Source organism: Myotis davidii, unplaced genomic scaffold (genome assembly GCF_000327345.1).
Source record: "Myotis davidii unplaced genomic scaffold, ASM32734v1 scaffold732, whole genome shotgun sequence".
In the NCBI taxonomy this organism is placed as follows: Eukaryota; Metazoa; Chordata; class Mammalia; order Chiroptera; family Vespertilionidae; genus Myotis; species Myotis davidii.
The window spans coordinates 60,692-77,992 of NW_006284349.1; the positions used below are offsets into that span (position 1 = coordinate 60,692).

The 17,301-nt window shown below is 38.2% G+C and overlaps 1 protein-coding gene across 4 annotated transcripts in view; it reads left to right on the plus strand.

Annotated features, from left to right (window-relative positions):
• Nucleotides 1-14,192, plus strand: part of ATXN3 (ataxin 3) — a 27,024-nt gene extending 12,832 nt beyond the window's left edge. For 2 of the 4 annotated variants that reach the window (XM_006754709.2, XM_015571349.1), the window contains 2 exons: nt 5,034-5,149; nt 9,818-14,192. In XM_006754709.2, the coding sequence (XP_006754772.1) occupies nt 5,034-5,149; nt 9,818-9,909 (208 nt within the window). In that variant the 3' untranslated portion in view covers nt 9,910-14,192. Of the gene's footprint in view, nt 1-290; nt 345-5,033; nt 5,150-9,817 lie in introns of those variants that run through there. The other 2 variants (XM_015571339.1, XM_015571346.1) reach the window with 2 other exon arrangements.
• Nucleotides 14,193-17,301: the final 3,109 nt, after the last annotated feature.

Consider the following 17,301-nt stretch of genomic DNA (forward strand, 5'->3'; position numbering starts at 1 on the left):
TCTTAATGATAAAAATCCATCTTGGAAATTACGAGATCTATAACAGATATTCAGATTTTTTGATCCCAGATCAGAAACCAAAAGGCCAGTGGCTGAACTTGGCCTGTTAATTACTGTACTTCATCAATTCTAAGATGCACATATTCTCACATCTCCACACCTCTGCACCTGAGAAGCCTCTCACAGTCATATTGGCAGTATGTTAGTGGTACCTAAGATATTGGAGCTAAAATTTGATGGTGTAATGAAGATAATATTTACTTTGTTTTCTGTGTTTGTTTGTTTTTAAGTCACAGCTCAGAAGTATATGAAGGAAAATTCTGATCAACTGACATCCTCTTAATGTGAGATATTTCTAGTCTTTATTCAGTGATAGAGTAATAGATTAATTATATGTAAAATTTCAAAATAGTGCTTATTAGTACTTCTTCCTTTTAAATTTAACTTTTATTTTTTAAATATGATAAACTTAAAATTCATATAAAAGTAGAGAAACCAGCATAATGAACCCCTATTACCCAGATTTAACAAAGATTAGCACATACCAGCCTTGTGTTTCTATGTCCCCATCTCCTATGCTCGTCACTCTTCTACCCCCAAGTTGGGATTCTTTTTGTAACAAATCTAAATCATTATATCATTTATCCATATTTATTTCAGTACGCCTCTCTAAATATATGAGCTTATTTTTTTACATAGCCAAATGCTATTGTCACACAATAATATTTTATAATATCATAAAATATCTAGTTAGTATTACAAATAACTTAAAACTACTTAATTAGATAAAAACGAATGCCCTAGAAATTTTATTGTAAGACATATCAGAATTAAAACATAATTCTACTTTCCTTATGTAATACTGATGTCAGTATTTGGCACATTTTCTTCTCGTCACACAGACACACATACATATTACTTATACCCATTTCCCCTAATAGTAAGTATTCTTTGTAAATAGGCTATATGGTACTTTATAAAATTAATGTGTGTATCATCATTTACATATGAACATTTTTATTTTTACTATTATAATTAATGGTGCAACGAACTATCCATGTACTGACTCAGTGTCTCAAATCTATCGTTGTTCTAATTATTCTGAGGATGTCAGATTTTTTAGTTAAAGAACATGAACAGATTTCTAAACTGCTTTCCAAATAATTTCCAAGTGATTCTTCTACCATGTTTTTACAGACTTTGTTTTTTTTGTTGTTGTTGTTGTTTTTTGCCAGAATAAAATTGTCCAAACAGCCATACTTAATAGAGAATCTACAAAGTTTACAAATACATCCAAGAAAAGGAAACCGTCTTTTAAAGTATAAAAAACAAATTCCTCTCTTACTTAAAAATTTTAAAAGATATTTTGGATTAGAAATGTAGAATTTTCAATGCATTGAACTTTTTAGAGTGGAAAGAATAATGCAGTGACATTTCGTAATGACTAAGTAAATTCTAACAAGCACAATGCCAGTGATAACTGATGCAGATGTTTTATCGACCCTGTGCCCTGTTATGATGGCTGAGCATTGGGATAGCTCCCTCCTGGTTGGAGAGTAGTTGATGGGGAGGAAGATGTGCAGGGAAGGTTTCCAGCTTCAGGTTTTCATCCTCTGCCTCCTGGTTTGATCTCAGAAATACTGGTGGGGCTCTGGCTGATGTAGCTCAGTTGGTTGAGCATCGTCCAGTGCACTGAGAGATCACTGGTTAGCTTCCTGTTAGATGTCTGGGTTTTGGGCTTGATCCCCAAAAGTAGGGGGCTCTCAGGAGGCAGCTGATAGATATTTCTCTCATCGATTTTTCTATCTTTCTCTCCCTCACCCTTCCTCTTTCTCTAAAATCAATAAAAAACATTTTTAAAATGTTTTTATTGATGTCAGAGAGGAAGGGAGGGTGGGAGGGAGGGAGAGAGAGAGGAGAGAGAGGAGAGAGAAAAACCTCAATGTGCCTCTTGATTGGTTGTCTCCCTGCACCTGCAGGAAGGGGAAGGACAAGAGAGATAGAAACATCAATGATGAGATAATCATTGATCGCAGCTGCCTTGCAGGCCCCACACTGGGGACCAAGCCAACCCGGGCATGTGCCCTGACTGGGAATCGAACTGTGACCTCCTGGTTCCTAAGTCAATGCTCAACCACAGCTATGCTGGCCAGGCTCAATAAAAACATTTAAAAAAAATATTAGTGGAGAACTAGAGAAGATTTAGAGTCAAATGTTGCTGAGCGGAGTTAAGAGCTAATTTCTTGGTATTTCTTTTTAACAGTGACTAGCATTCAAAATCATGTAGGGCTTATTAATAAAGGGGCTGAAAACTAATATTTGCCTTTCACTAGAATTTCTGATTATTAAGCCTAGATGGGCCCCTGTCTCTCTAGCTTCCATCTTTGGAAATGTGGCTGTAAGCTTCTCGAGTTAACTCTTTCTTCCTTCTGGCCCTCTTCAAACTGACCATGGTGCTAACTTGTTATTTATTAAAATTTATAGGTTTGGTGGGAGTTTTTGTTTTTTTGTAGGACATTTGAAGCTTCATACTTAATGTATTCATGCATGTAGCATAAAAATACTGTTAAAAATCTACCTGTTACAAGCTAATATGTTATGAATAAGAGTTGTTAAATTTTTTCATAGCCGTATTTTTTCCCCATGAATAATCTCTAAACCCATTTTACCTATCATAAAATCCCAGGCAAAACTATTATATCAGCTATGTCATTTACAAAACCTGCCTTTACTCACGTTATCAGGATAAAATTAGGCAAGGTATGTAAAACTATTTCATAAACCATAAAGTACTCCACAGATAGGCATTAGCCTGATTAACGTCTTCTCACAGGTTTTCTCTAAAATGATGCAGATTCTTAATTTAAAAAGTGTTTCCCAACAAGTACTATTTTCATGGTCATGGATTGCTTTCATTTTTTGATTGCCTAATACTTGAGCCACCGCTTCAGTGGCATGGCTCGGTCAGGGTTCAGTTTAAGAAACATAAACGACGAGAGTTTTTTTTAGCAGAAAGGACTTAATACAGAAGGTAAGGCCTTACACAATCTTAGGAAGAGCTGAATGCAGGCTGTAGGCCAGGCCTCCAGAATTCTAACTTGTCTGAACAGCCTTGACCACTGCCCAAGTTGAGATAATGGGGAATCGGGATATCGAGTTTAGGAACACACTTCCTGAGCTGTGATCCTAGGATCAGGAAACTGCCACCACAGTTGCCTAGGCATGCAGACTCAGGAACATGCAATCTGGCTCCACTGCAACTGCCGTAAAGCAGAATTCTGGGATTGGCATCCCCATGACTTGACTTGGTGCAGAGAACAGCGAAAGCAGCAGGGAGATGGCTGTGCCTCATTTCTGCCCTTTAAAGCTCATTCAAATACTTTAAAAGCACTCTTTTTCCAGAATCTGAGGTCTGAAGCAATGTAAGACATGTCGTTTTTAGCTTTCCCGACTCTGTGATACAGAAGGCACAGTGGGAATGGATGCTGAGTGCTATTTGCGCACATTCTATCTTATGGTGTCATCACATATGAAAGGTGTTAGAAGTGTTTCAAGGTTGGCAGTTCATTTACTCACTTCTCATGAATTTAAAGTAGAATAAAAGTTACCTCTCTAAAGTCGCTGTCTCACCTGTCACTCCCTTGCATTCTATATGTTTTCTTGAGTGGAGAAGGAAGAGGGCCTGGAGAGAGATGGGATGTGCTAGGAAATCCTGTCCTTCTTGTGCCACGTTCCAGAGTCAGAGTATGCTAGTGGGCGTATACTGCCCACGTGTGCGTCATTAGCCTGCACACCAGCGTCATAAACACGTGCAGATGTCAGTGTGCTTGCTCCAAGACCAACAAGGAGAAATGAGGTTCCCCACTGGTTGAATTTTCTTTGTTGCTCATGTTTAAAACACAAGATTAAGGGGGACCCTAGGAAAAAATGTGCTATTAATAGTATTACCACTAATTTTAAAATTCTGTTTCCTTTAAAAATCCTTTTATGCATTTTTTTGAAAGCTATGGCTTCTCAGATTGTTGCTGTTTTTAATTTTTTTAATTTTAGCATATATATGTATATATGAAATCATTTAAAATATGCATAAATGCAGAAATAGTTCACAGAGCTCCATATACCCATCGCTCAGATTCCCCAGTTGTTGACATTTCTGAACCATTTGAGAATAACTTGCAGACATGATTTCTCATTACATGTCAGCACTTCAATGTATATTTTCTCAGTACAAGCATCTACCTATTACATTATAACCATCATGTTTAAATGTTTTATGACATTGTTTCTCCTGCTTAAAAAAATACAGGGAGAACTTATTTTAATGCAATAGATATTACTGAAACTTGGTAATGTATATTAAAGAGTTCATCAAGTAGTTGATGAGTGTCTACTAATGCCTAGCATAGTTTTATGCACTGGGCAACAAACAAGATAAGGGGAGTACTCTTGTTAGCTTACATTCTAAAGAGGAAGACAGAACACATGGTGATAAGTTCATGCTGGAAATTAAAATGAAGTGATGGGATAGGGGGAATGCCAGGTGGCCACTGAGGACGGTGGGCAGGAAAGGTATCTCTGAGGAGATACTAAGCTCAGATCTGAATGACAGGAAAGAGCCAGCCATGGAAAGATCATGTTAACGCTTATGGTAATTAGAGATGCTTTCCTTTCCTTGAAGTGCTTATTTTCAGTGACCTCCCACCATATTAAGGATCTGTAAACCAACACATTTGCATAAAAATAACTGCCAGTGAATCCTTTTGTACAATGTGTTATTTTGTGGTTAAAAACACCTGTCTATTAATTTCTCTGATAAATGCAAATTTTACATCCAGATTTTGTAGGATCGCACTGTGATACTTTTAACTAATATATATATATCAGGCTGATTGCTCTTGCATCCTTTTGTGGTTTTCATGTCAGTGACTTTTGTTTTGTGGAACCATTTATTTTCCATGTGAATAGCACTTCTCATGGCGTATTTATTCTGAGGGTTTGTTTGTTTAATGTACATTGTCCTTTGCATGTTTCAGGCAGCAGCAACAGCAGCAGCAACAGCAGCAGAGGCAGCAGCAGAATCCACCAGGACAGCTTCCACACCCACGTGAAACACCAACCACAAGTTCAGGAGCACTTGGCCGTGATCCAGGTACACCTCCGACTATACATCACGGTCGTTACCTGCATACTGTTGGACACATAGGCTCTGTGTGATTTTGGCTTTACAGGCTGTTTCTTCTCTCTTTAATTGTATTGAAATTTTGAATGAATTTGTAATCTAAATTTCTCTGGATTAAAGAGCAGGCAGACTAGAGCACTCAAAGGGTATTTTGCTTTAAAATTATAAACGATACCCTGCAACGTCACAGTAATTAATACATTCTACGCAAGTTCTTCAGAAGTAATGAATATTGCTAGGTAGAAAATAAATACATCTTACCCCCTGGACAACTAAAACCCCCTAAGTGTAGTCTAAGTAGCAACAGGAAGTCTAGAGTTACCTATCAGGCCTGGGTTTATTAATAAGTCATAAACTTGGGCCAGTTATTGTTTAGTAGAAGTTGAGTGACAAAATGTATATGACAAAGGACTTCTAAGCAGAATGTGTGAAGAACTCTCAAAACTGAGATAAGAAAACAACTCAAAAAATGGGCAGAGGATTTGAATGGATACTTCACCAAATAAATATATGAGTGACAAATAAGCACATTAAAATATGCCCAACATCACTCATCATTAGGGAAATGCAAATTAAAACCACAATGACATACCATTACGCACCTTTGAGAATGGTTTGCTAAAGAAATAAAATTGACAATACCAGAGGCTGACAAGGATTAGAGTGACTGGGACTCGCATACATTGTTAGTAGAAATGTAAAATGGCACAGCACCTTTGGAAAAGGGTTTAATATTTTCTTAAAGTAAACTGAACCGTGTGATCTATTGGTCCCACTCCTAGGTGTATAAACCAAGAAAAAGGAAAAAGAGGTTTTCACAGAAAAGACTTGCATGTGACTCCTAAGAGCAGCTTTATTCATAATTGCCTCAAACTGGAAACTGCCTAAATGTTGTCCTTCAGTTGGTAAATGGATGGACAACCTGTGGCACATCCAAACAATGGACTGTATTAGCAATAAAAAGGGGTGAACTGGTACTGTTTTCTACTCCTGCTAAGTACAGCTAGCAGCCCTGAGCATTTGTATTAAACCAGTGGTTCTCAACCTTCTGGCCCTTTTTATGGTTGTGACCCAACCATAAAATTATTTTCGTTGCTACTTCATAACTGTAATGTTGCTACTGTTATGAATCGTCATGTAAATATCTGATATGCAGGATGGTCTTAGGCGACCCCTGTGAAAGGGTCATTCGAGTGCCAAAGGGGTCGCGACCCACAGGTTGAGAACCAAGGTATTAAACAAACCTAAGAGTCTGAAAGGTAGAGAGAAGACAGATGTGCGAGGCAGACCTGGGTTTTCTTTTTGCCTCATGGATCTTGTCATGGACCTTGTGCTGGAGAAACCACAGGTGCAAACCAAGAAAGAAGTGATGAGGAAAGGGACCACCGAACAAGACAGAAACTCTTTGATAATAAAAACCGTAGTCCAGCCAAACTGGATGAGGTAAATAAACCGGCCCTACTGCCACCTCACCCTGTCAGCAGAGGCCAAGTGGGAGCCTAGACTTGTATCCCCACCTGGCAGTCATGAGGCACACCTCCCCGCCCCCTGGCCTAGGTGCTGTCCAAGAAAGCCAAGTGGGGAACTGGAGTTTTTATTACTCCTCCAGGAGGCAGCAAGGCTGCCTTTGCCATGTGTCAGTGGTCGTGTGTCCTGGACTTGCACCAGCAATAAAGAGGTGTCCCTCTGGCTTCCTGCCTGGGTGGTGTCAGGAGAGGCTTAGTGCAGATTCAGGATTGTCATTGAGGCGGGAACAAGGCTACTCCCACAGTGTCGGTGAGAAACAGTAACAAGGCCTCCCTACCCTCCTAGTCATGGAGACATCAGTGGAGGACAGTGGGAAGCCAGAACTCCCACATGTGCTCAGCAGTTGTGATCACACACACCCTCCCCTATCTGGCAGCAGCAGCAGAGTAGCAGCCTTTCCCCCACCTGGTGCTGTGTCGGAGGAGGCCTGTTAAAAGAGAAGATTTAAATAAGATTCCACGTCTCCTAATATCCAGATGTCTCTGAGTCAACCCAGAATCACTTGTCATACCAATAGTCAGGAAAAGTTCACCTTGAATAACAAAAGAAATTACTAAGCACCATTACCTAGATGACACTGATGTTCGAAGTTCCTGACAAGGATTTGTAAAGCAGCCATCATAAAAATGCTACGATGAGCAATTACAGATATGCTTGAAACAGTGAAAAATTAGAAAAATAGAGGAGCTATAAAGATCCAAGCCCGGCTGGTGTGGCTCGGTGGAGCGCCAACCCATGAACGAAGAGGTCATGGTTCAATTCCCAGTCAGGGCACATCCCTGGGTTTCGGCTTGATCCCTAGTAGTGTGCAGGAGGCAGCCAATCAGTGATTCTCTCTCATCATTGATGTTTCTAGCTCTATCTCCCTTCCTTTCTCTGAAATCAATTAAAAAAATGTTTTTTTAAAAGAAGAACTAAATGGAACTCTTAGAACTGAAAAATAGTAACTGAAATTTTAAAACTTAGTGGATGGACCCAACAGGCAAATGGAAGGACAGGAAAGAGTCAGTGAACTTGACAACAGAACAGAAGTTTCCCATCCTGCCCGCTGGTATGGCTTAGTTGGTTCAGCCTTATCCCATGCACCAAGAGGTCACACGTTCAATTTCCAGTCAGGGCACATGCATGGGTTGCTGGCTCGATCCCCAGTAGGGGGCATGCAGGAGGCAACCGATTGATGTTCTCTTTTATCACTGTTTCTATCTCTCCCTTTCCTTCTCTCAGAATCAATAAAAATGATTTAAAAAAGAAAATAAATTTCCCATTCTGAGCAACAGAGAGAATTAGACTAGGAAAATTAACAGCCTTTAAGACCTGTGGGACTATAATAAAAGATGTAACATGTTCCATGGGAATCCAGGAAGGAGATGAGAAAGGGGTTGGGGCTGAAAAAGTATTTGAATAAGTAATGGCTGAAAATTCTCCTAATTTGGCAAAAGATATAAACCTACCGATTCAAAATGATCAGTGGACCTCAAACAGGATAAATCCAGGGAAATCCATACTAAGGCACATATAGTCTAATTTCTGAAAATGGAAGACACAAAAAAGAAAATTTGAAGACAGCCAGAAATAACTTAACCTACAGCAATTTTGCATAATAGCAAATTTCTCATCTGAAATGTTGGAGGTCAGAAGGAAATGGCACATTTTTCAAGAGCTGAAAGAAAAGAACTCTCAACATAGATTTCTAGATCCAGTGAAAATTTCCTTCAAGAATGAAGGGGGGAATTAGAGACTTTGTCACAGTAAACCTAACTCTAAAATAATGGCTAAAGGAAGTTCTCTAAACAGTAATCCTGGAACATCAGGAAGGAAAAAAGAATAATAGAGTAAAAATAGGGGTAAACATACTAGACTTTCCTTTTGAGTTTTCTAAGTTATGTTTGATGATTAAAGCAAGAATTATAACATTGATTTGACTTTTAGTGTGTATATACAAAATATTTAAGGCAGTTTTAAACAGGGGAGAATAAAGGGGTGTAAAGGGATGTTAGGTTTCTGCATTTCATTTGAACTAGTACAGCCACTCTGGAAAATACCTTGGGAGTTTCTCTCAACCCAGCAGTTACACTCCTGAGAATTTAGTACAGAGAAATGAAAACTTCTGTCCATGTAAAAACCTGTACACAAAAATTCATAACAGCTTTATTTGTTATAACCAAAAACTGGAAACAACCAAGATGACCTACAGGAGGTGAATACTTAACCTAGTACATCCACACTGGAATACTACTCAGGTTTAAAAAGAAACCAAGTATTGATACATGCAGCAAACTTGGATGACTCTCAAGGGCACTATGCTGAGTGGAAAAAAAATAAAATAAAAAAAGGCGTCAAAAGTGCTTATTCTGTATGATTCTATTTGTGTAACATTCTAAAAACGACAGATTCATAGTGACAGGGAACAGCTTAGTCGTTACTGCAGGTAGGGGAGGTAATGGGAAGAGATGTGGGCATGAATATAAAGGAATAGGAGGAGGCAGATCTTTGTGGCACTGTAGCAGTTCTCTGTCTTGGTGGTGGTTACACAGATCTGCACATATGATAAAATACCATAGAACTACACAACATTGTACCAGTGTGAATATCCAGGTTTTGGCTTAAGCTATACTTATATAAGATTTGGTGAAATTGAGCCAAAGTGTATCCAAGTCCTGTCTGAATTATCTTTGTAACTTCTGTGAATAAATTTTCAAAACAGATTTTTTTTTAAGTAATGAATGTGTATTTCGCCATACTCAAAAGGCTCCATACATACTGCTTCACCCATTTATGTTGACATGCAGGGAAAGGCAAACTGTGGGGCAGAGAATGTATCAGTGGTTGTCTAGGATTAGGGGATGGAGATTGGCCACAAAGGGGGAGCAAGAGGGAATTTGGAGGGGACAGTGGAACAGTTCTGTGTCTGGGTGTGATGGTAGGTATTCAACTCAATGCATTTGTCAAAACTTAACAAAACTAAATTCGTGAAGTTTACTATTTTAAAATTTAAAAAACAAAAAGGAAACTATAGTAGTCAAACAAATACATTTTCTAAGAGTTTACCTTTTGATGACTGATAATTTTCCAGAAATATCTAAGAAATATGTGTATTTTCTTTCCCCACAGGTGATATGAGTGAAGAAGACATGCTTCAGGCAGCTGTGACCATGTCTTTAGAAACTGTTAGAAATAATTTCATAACCGAAGAAAAAAAATAATACCTTTTACAAGTCTCTAAAATAGTCATACTTTCCAGCATTGTCTTGTGTGATTAAAGCATAGGGTCTATTTAGTAATGTGTCAAAGAGAACGGGGTTCAACAGAGGAATAAGACTTTTAGGTGGTCTGCAAACAAAAAGATGAGAAAGTAGAAAAATGCATCAGTTGTAGGACTAAGTCATAATCACTCAAATACTAGCCAAAGAGGCATCCAGCAGCTAAAGAAATTAATAATAGTTTTCTCAATGTTCCTTTTCCATTTTTGAGTGTGCAATATCTAATGTGTCTAAAATTAGGGCATTTTTCTTGACTCTTTTTGCAGACCAACTAATAAGCTCTTGCCACAGAAGTTTTCCCATATATTTTGTTTTCTTCTCCCTTCTGTGTAGGTAATTGGCTCACTTTCATCACCTAATACAGTAGTTGCTTCTATGTCTCGTTAACTAAATGAACCTTTTAGGACAGTGTCTCTTCTCTATGTTGATAATAGGAACGGTTCCAGAGGATAAGTGTTCTCCCTCCACCTACGTATGGTGCACTTGGATGTTTCCTCATGTTATTGTCTCTGGTCACAATTTATCTGCTGCCTGGTTTTTATTATTTTTCTACAACTCTTAAAAGATGGTAATTTTTCTTGAGGTTTTCTTTTTAAGCCCTCCAAGGTGGGATCATTATGTCATGATTCTGGTGCATTCCTAAACTCGCAAGTCAGCTCTGCACAAGTATTTAAGAATAAATGAGCATTTCTGAAACGTGTGAGCACATCCTTTCCCAGATGCTTCATGAATGTCTTCTCAGTGTGTTGGAACTTTGCAGCTGTGTCATCACCCTCTCTCCAGCACACTTCTTTTCCCCTTTACCCGGTGAGAAAAACAGAAACACGGTATGCAAGCAAGTTTCCTTCTGGTGTAAGACAACATCTAATACCCACCATGAATGTATGTTAGACAAAATTTGGCCTTCAATTTTAGTAGCAGAGCCAATTTATTTTTTTTTCCTCTTGTGATGGAGCTGTCTGTTCTGTTTACAGCTGGGTCATGGAATGTTAGATAGATGTCAGCTTCTGCTCTACATCTTCTAATAGGTATAGCTTGCCAGAGATGATGGTCTGGAACATGAAAATAATTTACTCATAAAATATATTAAAATTTATACTGTGATTTAACACTTGGTTGTTTAAAATAGCTTAAGAATTATAGAAGTCACATAGAACTGAATGGGTCTGTAAATAAAAAAGTCTTTAGTTTTGATAAACATTCTTTGTGATGATCAGAGAGTTTCTTGCTAGGTCAATACAATGGTATGATTTAGGTGAAAATTAACTAGGTCTCTTTGAAATGGGTGTTTTAGATTCTGTCATCTCCTCATCCCTCATCCTCCATCCCCTTTTGAAGCCCTTTTGAATGTCAAATTGTTTATAAGCTGAAATGTAAGAAGACATTGCAGCTGATGACTTAGAAAAATAAAATATGGTGTGTTGCCATATTGGTGTGTGGCTGCACACATTTTATCAGGGAAATTTTTTTTATCTAGGATTTATTGCTAAGTGAAAAGAGATGAGAAAATGCATTTTATTTATGATTATGATATAGCTTTTTCTTGGAAAAAGACAGATTTTTTTAGTCATTATTTTGTGCCAAATGAAGTCTTCTGAGGTTTCCCTTACTTAAAATTAGAATTTTGCTTCAAAGTCTAGTTTTCTTTTGGCAGTTGAGAATGTCTCAGAAGAATTATAAAACTTTAAAACTGCAAGTGATGTTAGAGTTTAGTACTACTCTCTCAAGACATACAAATCAAAATATGTATTTGGCCTTTATTTTTTCCCATTGGAAATTTACTTTAAAACTCTTCATTCACTTGAATTGATGAGCTACTTAATATAAAAACGAGAGGATGAATACACGTAAGTTTTAACCTAGAGTTTATAAAGTTTTTATATTACACGCCTTTGTCAAAGCCTTTAGGGAAATACAGCATGTCGACCTTCATTTGCCAGGGATTCTTTACAAAGCAAAGCTGAGCGCACACTGGGTACATTGCAGTGTGTTCATTTAGTTTGTTGTGACATTGTTATATTTGGCAGGCAGATCCAAAATCACCAGTACAGTGCCATCTTGTTTGGACGAGGTTAAGTCTAATTGAACATTTAAATTCCATTGATTGGCCAGTATGAAAAGATGCCAGGGCTCATAATCACAGTATCAGAAAATGTAAAAGTTACAAAAAGCTACAGATCACACATCAGGAACTGCTGTTTACTATAAACAACCTAGAAGAAAGGAACAATAAAATTCACAACTGTCCTGCTAACAACTTTATATTAAGATTTCCATTCTGTTTCACCAATTGGGAACACCTTAATGTTTAATATTTAAACTATTGGTATCATTTTTCTAATGTATAGCTTGTATTACTAAGATAAAATACATACAGTGGCAATGCTAGTGTTAGAAGTAAAGTTTAAACAAGCTTTGGAAATGCCACTTTCATATTTTGAGATGTCAGATTTAATAAATAGTTATTTATGTTTTAAATTTTGGAATAGTTAACCTCTGATCTAAAACCATCAATTTACATTTTTACAGTAATTAACTTACAAATATTTCAGTACTGTAAATTGTTTGAAGTGATTGCAGTGGGTAAACTATATTTCATTCAGCTCTAAGATCTTGGCCAAATAATTTACAATTCACAGAATATTTAAGAAGGTGCTTTTTTTTTCTTTAAGCCTTTATTTTTCTTAATTATGACTTTATTCATGCCAAAGTTAGTGGGGAAAAAACCTCAAAATTAGTTGAGACTCATATGCAAAATTACCCATAGTCTACATTGTTTCACATACTATTAAGTTCAATAAAGTAAATTTTATTCTAGTCAGAGCCTAAATCACATTTTTAATGTCTGCTTTTTGATGCGATATTTAATAGTATCATGCTAGTTCCGAGATTTACTAAATGTCTTAAAATTGGCCCATTGGACCTGCCCAAATTCAAAAAAAGAATTGACTCAGTACATACACAAAATAATTGAAATATCTTCAATTGAAAAATCTTGATGTGTTAAATTCTGAGGAAGATTCAATAATTAATATTGATGGCTTCCTACTAAAAACTTGACCTGCAATTAGAGAGGCCCATGACCACTACTTTCAAAGTGAATTGTTACATCGGGGCCTCACAAGTATGGACATGTGTGTAATGTTAATTAAGAGAAAACATTGGATCAACTAATCTCAGTAGTGTAGATAATTTTTCTTGTTTTTTTATTTTTTTTTAAATCCTCACTGGAGGACATGTTTAGAGAGGAAGGAAGAGAGAAAGAGACATCTATTGGTTGCCCTCTGTATGCTCCCTGAATGAGGATCAAACCCGCATCCCAGCACTTGCCCTAACTAGGATCACACTCGCAACCTTCCGGTGTATGGAGTGATGCTCAACCAACTGAGCCACACCAGCTGAGCTAATATTTTCAAATAAAAACTTTCCTTCATTCCTGGTCCCTTTAAAACCAGTATCTTTTGCTAAAGAAGTGAACTGGGTTGTATCTTTTAGAGCCTTACACATAACAAAAGTATTTTTTGTTCCATTCTGCTATCATGAACAAAAAGATTATTGACATAGTTGGTTAATTCCTGAATTTTGATTTTTTTTTTAATTTGAAGGAAATCTTTGCTGTTTTTCACCCAAACTGAGCTGGCATTTTAAGAAGTAATACTAGTAACATACTTCTAGTTTCACAGTAGTTGGCATGCTAAATTAATAATGAGTCAAGAAGTGGGAAGCAATATGAAGTATATGTGGGAATTCCTGACTTATTGAGGAAGCAGGTCAGTTTTCTCTGGCAGAGTTCAAAGGTGAATGTTTCTGGGAATGTTTTTAATGCTTTTTTTTTTTTTAAGAGGCAAATGTACATTTGAATGTGGTTATCTACTTTCTACAACACTGGATTACTAGAAATAATTTTTTAAAAATTAGTCTTCTATATAAATAAACTATTTGAAATTCAAGTACTAAAACATCTGAAATAAAAGCATTGTCTTGGCCATGACACAAGTGCACTGTGACGGTGCCATTTGCTCAGGACTCAACTCTGCAGCCCTTGTCTGTGCACTCGCCTGAGTCTTTCGCCGTTAGTACACACACAGGCCTTCCTGTCTGGGCCTTAGAAAAGCTGGGCTTCCAAATCACTGTTGAACACAGGATTCTATTGTTAATGTGGATGTTCTATAAGTTGTATTTTAAATATCACAGATTATTAAATAAAGGTAATGTTTGCTTTTTTATTTCTGTTTTTATGTGTGTTTATTGTTAATTCATAGCCTTGCCATTTAAAGTTTGGTTGGAGGACCAGCGGCGTCTGCACCACCCCGAGAACTTCATAAATGCAGTTTCAGGCCACACTCCGACCTACTGAGAGCCTGTTTTTAACAGGATCCCCAGGGGATTCCAGTGCAGAGTGAGGTTGGAGAAGCATTTTATGGACTATGGTGATGCATATAGCAGGCCTGGGGCGCCCACTGACACTCTGTTCCAGCGAACTGCTGCCGAAGGGCCCATTATTACTAGAGCCTCAGATCTTTTCTTAGAAGCTAAGAATCCCACATTTTTATTTGAAATTAAGTTTTGAATGCTGGCTCAATTATTTTTAACTTGGGGCCAAACCACATAACAATTTTTAAGAGTGCTGGTTTTCCCTTATTTTATCCAACTCTGGACATTAGAATCTAACTGTAATAATTGAACTCTACCAGGACTAATAGAATCCTTAAATATGAGGGTTATATATCCATTTTAGCCTTAATTGGGGTTGGGACAAACTTTGAAAAAATTTTTTCAATAGATTATATGATCTTTTTAACTTAATAGCTTGGTGTTTAGAATTTGGATGCCACCAAATGAGTGATCTCATCAACACTCACCTGTAGGCCTTGTGAAACATAAGTTGATTGGAATGCCTATTTCATGTTTTCTTTTTGTAAAAAATATATTTTTATTTATTTCATAGATGGGGAGAGAGAAATATCAATGATGAGAATCACTGATTGGCTGCCTCCTGCACACCTCACACTGGGGATCGAATCTGCAACCCGGTATGTGACCTGACCGGGAATCAGACCATGACCTCCTAGTTCGTATGTTGATGCTCTACCACCGGGCCACGCTGGCTGGGCCCTATTTCATGTTTTCTAAAAACATTATCTTTTATTAAAAGGAATTTTGGGGTTATCCTTACCCTGAAGATTTGCATGTTTAGGACCCTTTTAACCATTTTTTAAAAAAAAACTTGTTGGAAGTATTATAGGTGTCCTTCACTTCTCCCCCATCTTTTAACTATTTTGTATGGATCTCACCAAATGCTCAAAATTCATGGGTCCAGATGACTTCTTCAGCTGTCCTTTTGATATTCCCCCTTTACCCACTGTAGTCCCACTTCAGTCCTAGCAGAAGGCTGCAGAAGCTAGTAGTGGTGCAGATCTTCAGATAAACCCGGGCCATTCCCACCTGCAGGCACTCTGTAATACTCCTTGTCTCCTTTCCTTTGCACCTTTTGAGTCCTTGCTCCTATAGTTCACTTGCCATCTCCTGTTTGAAGGACGCTTCCAGCTGGACTGTCACTTCTTGCTGCGCTCTCTTCTCTTCCAAGATTGTTCCAGTTCTCCCGGGTCTGGAACCCCAGCCACCCTTTGCCTCATGGGCTGCTAGAGAGAAATGATTCCTATGTCATTCATTCAAAACATTTGAGCACTTGTCTGTGCCAGGTAGGGTTTTGGAAGCTTAGAAACAGCCATGAATAAGAGTCTGCTCTCATGGGCTTGTAGTCTGGCTGATAGGTAGAGGGAACATTTAAATTAATGAACCTGCCTTAACCGGTTTGGCTCAGTGGATAGAGCATCAGCCTGCGGACTCAAGGGTCCCAGGTTCGATTCCAGTCAAGGGCATGTACCTTGGTTGCGGGCACATCCCCAGTAGAGAGTGTGCAGGAAGCAGCTGATCGATGTTTCTAATTATCCCTCTCCCTTCGTCTCTGTAAAAAATCAATAAAATATATATTTTAAAAGATTAATTAATGAGCTTGACTTTATAACATGTTAAGAACTGTGCTTTTCACCCTAGCTGGTTTGGCTCAATGGATAGAGCGTCGGTCTGCAGACTGAAGGGTCCCAGGTTCGATTCCGGCCAAGGGCACATGCGGGCTCAGTACCCAGTAGTGGGCACGCAGGAGGCAGCCAATGATTCTCTCTCATCATTGATATTTCTAGCTCTCCCTCTTCCTTCCTCTCTAAAATCAATAAAATATATTTTAAAAAAAAAAGAACTGTGCTTTTCTGTGAGATAGGAAGGCAAACAGGATGATATGACAGAATGTGACTGGGAAGGAGGACTGCCTCCGAGTGGATTCCAGAAAAGCCTCTTGGAGGTGACATTCTGACAGACAACCGGAAATGAGGAGGCAGCCATGCAAAGGCGTGGAGCCACCAGCCCTGTCTGGGAACAGCAAGCATGATAGCCCTGACATAAGGGGTGGCTGCTGTTCCTGCCGAAGAGAGGGAAGGCTGAAGAAGCTAGTAGGTAGTGGACAGGAGATAAAATTGGGATGTAGGCAAAATCTTACCATGTACGGTTTCATAAATAAAGGTGAGTATGTATTCTATTTATATTTTATTACACCAAGCCCTCTGCCTCCACTTTCTAGAACAGAGGTGGGCAAACTTTTTGACTCGAGAGCCACAATGGGTTCTTAAACTGGACTGGAGGGCTGGAACAAAAGCATGGATGGAGTGTTTGTGTGAACTAATATAAATTCAAAGTAAACATCATTACATAAAAGGGTACGGTCTTTTTTTTTTTTTTTTAGTTTTATTCATTTCAAACGGGCAATTCATTGCCCGTGGCTGTTCTAGAATATTCCCAAGCCTTTATTTTTCAAAAAAATCTTTTAAGGGGCTCATCAACTACATCCACCAAAGAGCATGCCAGTGTTCAACGTAAGTAACCCAAAAAACTGGCTGAATGTTTAACACTAAAGATATTTTTTTTATTAAGTCTTTATTGTTCAGATTATTACATTTGTTCCTCTTTTTTCCCCCCCATAACTCCCCTAGTTCCCACCCCACCCTCCGCCCTCACTCCCCACCCTCTGTCCTCATCCATAGGTGCACGACTTTTGTCCAGTCTCTTTCCGCATCTCCCACACCCCTTTCCCCCCAAAGAATAGTCAGTCCAATCCCTTTCTATGTCCCTGATTCTATTATGATCACCAGATTATTTATTCACTTGATTCTTAGATACAATTGTTGATAGATGCATGTTTGTTGTTCATAATTTGTATCTTTACCTTTTCTTCTTCCTCTTCTGACAGGATACCTTTCAGCATTTCATCGAATACTGGTT